Below are 5,769 nucleotides of genomic sequence, written 5' to 3'. Positions count from 1 at the left end.
AAGAGATAAGCAGCCATGCAAGGGTGAAGCCATTTCGAAAGCAATGGTAATTCCAGAAGTCTTTAGTGATTGCTTCAGGCTTCACTTCCCAGACCTTTATTCTTCTAAGCAAAGTTTATTCTTTCACATGATAGACTCTGTTAACCATACACGCACAAAGTTCTTGTATAACTAACCTGAACCTTTGACTTTAAATGCTCTGTTGTGTCCCTTACAAGCCCCCTTTCTCTTGAGGCAGAAAACAGTTTATACTCCGTAATGGAGCAGAACAACAACAACGTAGAAGATTTCTCCTTGAATGTTTTTTCTGTCACTCCTTATCAGCCAAACAGATCTGATGTCCTGGTGTCAGATGGGGATAAAGCCGGCACTACTTTGCTCTTTTCAGGTGTGTTTTTGGGCCTGGTGGGGATCACTTTCACTGTGATGGGATGGATAAAATACGATGGCATTACTCATCTGGAATGGACTCAGTTACTAGGACCTATTCTGCTGTCTGTTGGGGTGACTTTTATCCTGATTGCTGTTTGTAAATTTAACATGCTTACATGCAAGCCCTGCAAAGAAAGAGAGGAAAATGTGTCAGACCTTGACCAGATGGCAAGTGGACAGTCCTTTGTCTTCACTGGCATTAACCAGCCCATAACTTTCCATGGTGCTACAGTGGTACAGTACATCCCCCCGCAGTACCCAGTCCAGGAGGGCATTGCTGTGAGTCCTGGCTGCCTTCACCCAGTGCTCAGCTGCTGCAGTGGTGTTTCCTCCAGCGCCTCACCAGTTCCCACCCTGGGCTCTGCTCTCTTCTGCTCTGACTACCCCCTGGATAACCCAGCTTTCACTGGAGACGAGAACTACATTGCTTATCCTGCAGAGAATACCAGGAATCAGAGGTACATCTCCTGAAATGCCCTACTGTGTTTGGACACAGGCTTCTCTGAGTGTTTTAAGTGCTATGTGTGGTTTCAAAGAAAACAAAAGCTAGTCCAGGGTGTTATCCTTCTTCAAACTTTTTTTTCTTTTGTTAGCAGTATTTATTGAGTAAAGACTATGGAAATATACTTTTTCTAGAAAGCATCTTTATCCGAATTAAATTAACTTACGAATCCCTCTCAGTTTTCATTCTACTGAATCTCTTGTTATTTTTGAAGATACTGGTATATATGCTCCTGTCCATGTTCTTTTTTTATGCTTATCTTACTACTTTGAGACTGTTGACCAGAACATTATTGTATGTACAGCCAGAGGCTTCCACTCAAACACAATCACAACACAGGAGTCAGCACACAAACAGCATTTTTATGACACTGCAAGAATCAGTTTGGTACCAGATGCTCTCCCTCTTGATTACGCCTGGCCACAACGTGCTCCTCTCCCACTGTAGCAAGCTTCTAGTCCTTAGTCTTTTCCAAGTTTTGGGGCATAAGCAAGATCACTGATATTACAGAGCAGTATGAAACTGCTTTAATGGGACACAAAACAAAATTATATAGTTCTTTCCTGTAAGGAAAAACTTCTAATTATGAGAATTACTCTGTTTGGAAAACTGCTGAGTGATCCATAGTTCTCTGCAATGTGTGTGACAGGCGTAGGCAGTATAAATACAAAGTTCACCTTCTGACACTTTTGTAGTTCACAAAAAGTACACAGCAAATGGTTGAATAGCAGTAAAACTTAGTGTTCTCAAGAAGTCGGGAAGTGCTTTGCCCAGATAAGACTGATGGAATGCAGCACTGAGGTAGGTTACTTGCATGCTTTCTGTTCGCTAAATTCTTTTTACACCTGTTCCTCTTCCATTTCAGGTCAGAGGACAGCTCTGATGAGCCAGAAGAATTGCTGGAAGACTATGCCTGTGATGACTTGTCACCTCCACCTTATGAGGAAATATACCCACTGTCTTCATAAAACAACCATGCATGACAGAAAATGCTTCTAAGAGATGCCAGCTTTTTAACCCCCAAAAATCTTTTCTTTAAACACTAGCATGATAAGCGAGTGTGAGCAAGATCTTGGTACTGACACACCGTTCAGTATCACTGAAGATATTTAACCAATTCCTTCTTTTTCTCCCTCAAAATTCATTAGCCCTTTGCTAAGCAGTTTAATAGCAGACCTCTTAATTATTTAATAGCAAAACTATTAATAGTAAAACTGTAAACTCAAGGATCTAAATCCATCTTGGGGATAGCCAGCAAGAAGCCTGATTTTCTAACTTGCTGAAACCACTGTGAACTGTGAACACACAAGAGGTTTGTGGAAGGTCACGATTGCTCCTGGACATTCAGCATGATTAGAAAACACTTGATTATTATCAATATATTTTCCCTTCTCGATTGGGAAACTTCAAAAGTGCTCAAGTGTCTGATCCATGGAAATGCCTATAATGTCTCAATTCTGTCTGATTCCTTAGACTAACTCACTCATTAATAAGTCCGCTCTACAGATTACACTTTCTCTGCTTGGTTCACCTGTACAACCCAGTCATGTAGGCATTTTTGGAGCACCTTGCTTGAACCAGAGCATCCCAGAACAGAGAAAATACAAATACTCTGCCTAATTTTGCACAGACCTCTGAGAGATTCTGCATGCATAACATTCAGTTCCTTTACTCATCTGATGGGATGCAAAGCACTGACTCCCACCAGAAGTCCTAACAACTACCAGGTTAATGTCCCTAAAGAAAATGTCACCTTTCTGAAGCCTTTTTAGAGGTATGTGGTCCTACCAGTTTTAAAGGCTTTAGCAATCACAGCTTCTCCCTACTGCACATTCACTCTGTGGGAAAGCTGTGGTAGAATCCATCCTGAGGTCCCTGCTTGTTTGAAAGTAGATCCTAGGCCCACACCTCATGCTGTAGGGTCCCCTGGAGCATCTAGGCAGCAGTGGGCTGTAGTGAACTTTCTTATTGAAGTTCAACTTTCAAGATCAACATGGTTCCAGGCATTGTATCTACAAATGGATTTACAGCTGTATCTAACAAAGGATGAGGTGCATAAGCTGCAAAATCTTGCAAACCACAATGGAGGTTCCAAAAAGCTTTGCTCAGGAACTGTCTAAATCCCAGAGCAATGAGAATTCCCTGAGTCCTTTCATTTTTATTTCCACATATGCTTCAAGTTCTGCTTTTGTGTGTGCCTAGAATTGCCCTGACATAACCGAACAAGTCGGTACCTCCCTATGCATGATCACATCAGTTTGTCTCTCAAAAGGCTCAAACCAAAAGCTGTTCTCAGCCCATGTATGCTGGAGCAGGCACCATGCAAAATGATCTAGAGGGCAATGGTCACCGTCCAAAGTAACTGAGCAGTGGGCTGCTGATGTGCCTACAGGTTAGTCTCCTTAAGCACAGCTAAAAGTAGTGTCCATTATGGAATGCATGAACTGTCACTTGCCAACACAGCTGTCTCAGCTCCTGCCAGCTGTCATCAATCTGTGATTGATCTCATTGACCTCATTCCCGAGGGCTGGAGAAGCCTGGTGTTGAACACAGACAGTGGTACAGGGTGCACCTGCCAGCTGGAAGGCGCTGAGTGCCCATGCAGTCTCACTACTGATCAGGAGATGCAGCTCTGGGCGGAGGGGTGCCTTCAGAACATGGTCCAGTTGCATGGAGCTGCAGGGGCGCACCAATCTCCCTGTCCTGTATACTTAGAGGATGCCAAAAGATAAACCATCTGTGGTGGAGCAGAAGACAACCACTGTGCTCCACAGTGATGGACGTGAAACTGACAGAGGTCATAACTGGGACACAGCTTTTAAACCAACTCAAGGCTGGGTTAGCAGCTGCAGCAGCAGTTTCTGGACAGTGACTGCAAACTATGTGTAAGGTTTTTCTCACTAGAGAAATATGGGGTACACTGATTTTTAGCAGCAATGGGCATGTTCAGTTGGAGAAAGGCAAGCACTCTGTGTTCAGCATGATCTCTGTGGGATTGAGTGAGAGAACAGAAGGTCTAAAAATAGATTTAAGTTTCTCTTATGGAAATCTTGCTCCTCTACCAGAATTTGCACAGAGGTGAACTTATCCTCCCTCCACAGCAGGAAACTGGACGGTCCTAAATCCCCAGTTAGTTCCACATGGACAGATCCCTGCACTTAACACATAGTTCTGCTGACTCCAGCAAGCACTGCAGGAGCACAAAGGTCAGGCTTGATGGATCCAATTGCAGGACCAGGGTCAAAATTTCTACCCGATCACCCTCCCCCACAGCAAGAAAATTCCTTCAGTCAGAAACCACAGACTTTTGCTGCTGCTCTTTTTTTTTTTTTCTAAATATGTGGCATAAGTATGTTTCATGGGGAAATCACAGCTTTATTTTTATGACATGAAATTGCACTGTCAGAGTAAATATGAGAAATCCAGAAGGTTGCACTGTGGACTCTCTCAGGTTTAAAGTTTACTTCTGTAGACACTGTGATCATTGAAAGAGACCTGTATTTCTTTTTAGAGAGCAGACTGAATAAATAAATTTAAATAACTATATATTAAAATTGTTTTGACCCATCAGATTAATTCTACCTGAATTCTGTAAGAGTCTTTTCATGTTGCACAGATATTTGAGCAGCTTTAACCTGACATTTCCTTGCTGTACTGATTGCTGATTATTATTTTTAAGCATAGATCAATATTCTATGAAGGCTTTTCTTCCTCTTCCTTCCACCTTCTACTTTCAGCCTTTTTTCTACTTTAACTTTTTTTTTTAATCTCTAGGGACTTTTTTTGCTTTGGTTACTGTGTCCTCAGTGAAATAACCAGCACATGAATTCACCTCTCAGCATTATGCTTTCTTTCTGCTCTATGTTGAGTGAAAGAATGAACCTATTTGTCCAGAACTTCAGTCAAGGTGAACTGAAACAGCTCCTTAGATTGTACTAATTTAACTCCTCAGAGCACCTGAAAGATTGTATTTGAAATGTTGCTCAAACGACTTTTCATTTAAACTAGTGCTCTTTAAGCAAAAGTACTTTCTCCCACATTGCCTGCAAAGCTACTGCAGACCTGCAGAATGCTGCTTTATTATAGTTAGATGTGTCTCAAATTCTAGCCATTCTAGAAGGAATGTTGTTAGTACCCAGCTACATAACACCAAATGGGTTATTTTCCCATTAATTAATAAATTAATAAATTAATGGGATTTTTCCTAACATGACTCCATTTGTAAGATTATGACCATAAGCTGGTGAACATATGAAATTGGTAGAGACATGTCTCTTGGTATGGAGCTGAGCAGGATCTGTTCATTGCAGTAGAACTCTGAGATCAAGGAGCTATTTCGAAACACTAAATGCCACATGCCAAATGCAGCTGCAGGGTGCAAATTTCTTCTCAGACAAAATCTAAATCTGAAGTCTTGTTTTCAACACCAGTGCTCCTGTATCTGTAAGGAAGATACTGTTTCTGAAGCACAGGAATATATAAGTCAAGGTTTGCTTTGTTTTGGTCTTGTAGCACTTTCTCACAAAAGCCTAATTTCACCAGAGGTATCCATTTCCCTCGCTGATGCTCCTGTGCATGTGTCTGCATACACAAACCCAAGCAGAAAGCCCACAGAAGCAGGTGTTCAAAAGTAGCAGTGCTGAAATCCTTCAAAGAGTCATTTTTAAACCGAATCGGGACTTAGGAAATCGAGGTCTCGGGTTAAAAAATAACCCTGTAAGTAGGGCTCGTTCCTTTCCGAGAGCCCTAGTTCCGCACACAGCAGGCGGGGCCGCCCGGGATGCTCGGGGATGCTACGCCGCGCCCTCAATTCCGCACGGAGCCAGAGCCCCCGC

General features: G+C 42.4%; 1 protein-coding gene across 1 annotated transcript; it reads left to right on the top strand.

Moving 5' to 3' along the window:
• The first annotated feature begins 258 nt into the window (after positions 1-258).
• Positions 259-1,902, top strand: TMEM174 (transmembrane protein 174). Its single transcript, XM_010185324.1, has 2 exons — positions 259-890; positions 1,800-1,902. Exons 1-2 carry the CDS (start codon positions 259-261, stop codon positions 1,900-1,902), a joined length of 735 nt encoding a protein of 244 aa, XP_010183626.1.
• The last annotated feature ends 3,867 nt before the right edge of the window (positions 1,903-5,769 follow it).

Source organism: Mesitornis unicolor, unplaced genomic scaffold (assembly GCF_000695765.1).
Source record: "Mesitornis unicolor isolate BGI_N332 unplaced genomic scaffold, ASM69576v1 scaffold47815, whole genome shotgun sequence".
Classification (NCBI taxonomy): Eukaryota; Metazoa; Chordata; class Aves; order Mesitornithiformes; family Mesitornithidae; genus Mesitornis; species Mesitornis unicolor.
Note: the sequence above shows the minus strand (reverse complement) of the source record. Positions and strands in the feature narration are given on the sequence as shown.

Bases quoted from the DNA above. Each gene is read 5' to 3' on its own strand.
- TMEM174 (XM_010185324.1), top strand. From the start codon at position 259: ATGGAGCAGAACAACAACAACGTAGAAGATTTCTCCTTGAATGTTTTT. The intron at 891-1,799 runs GTACATCTCCTG...CTTCCATTTCAG, and splicing joins GAGAATACCAGGAATCAGAG to GTCAGAGGACAGCTCTGATG.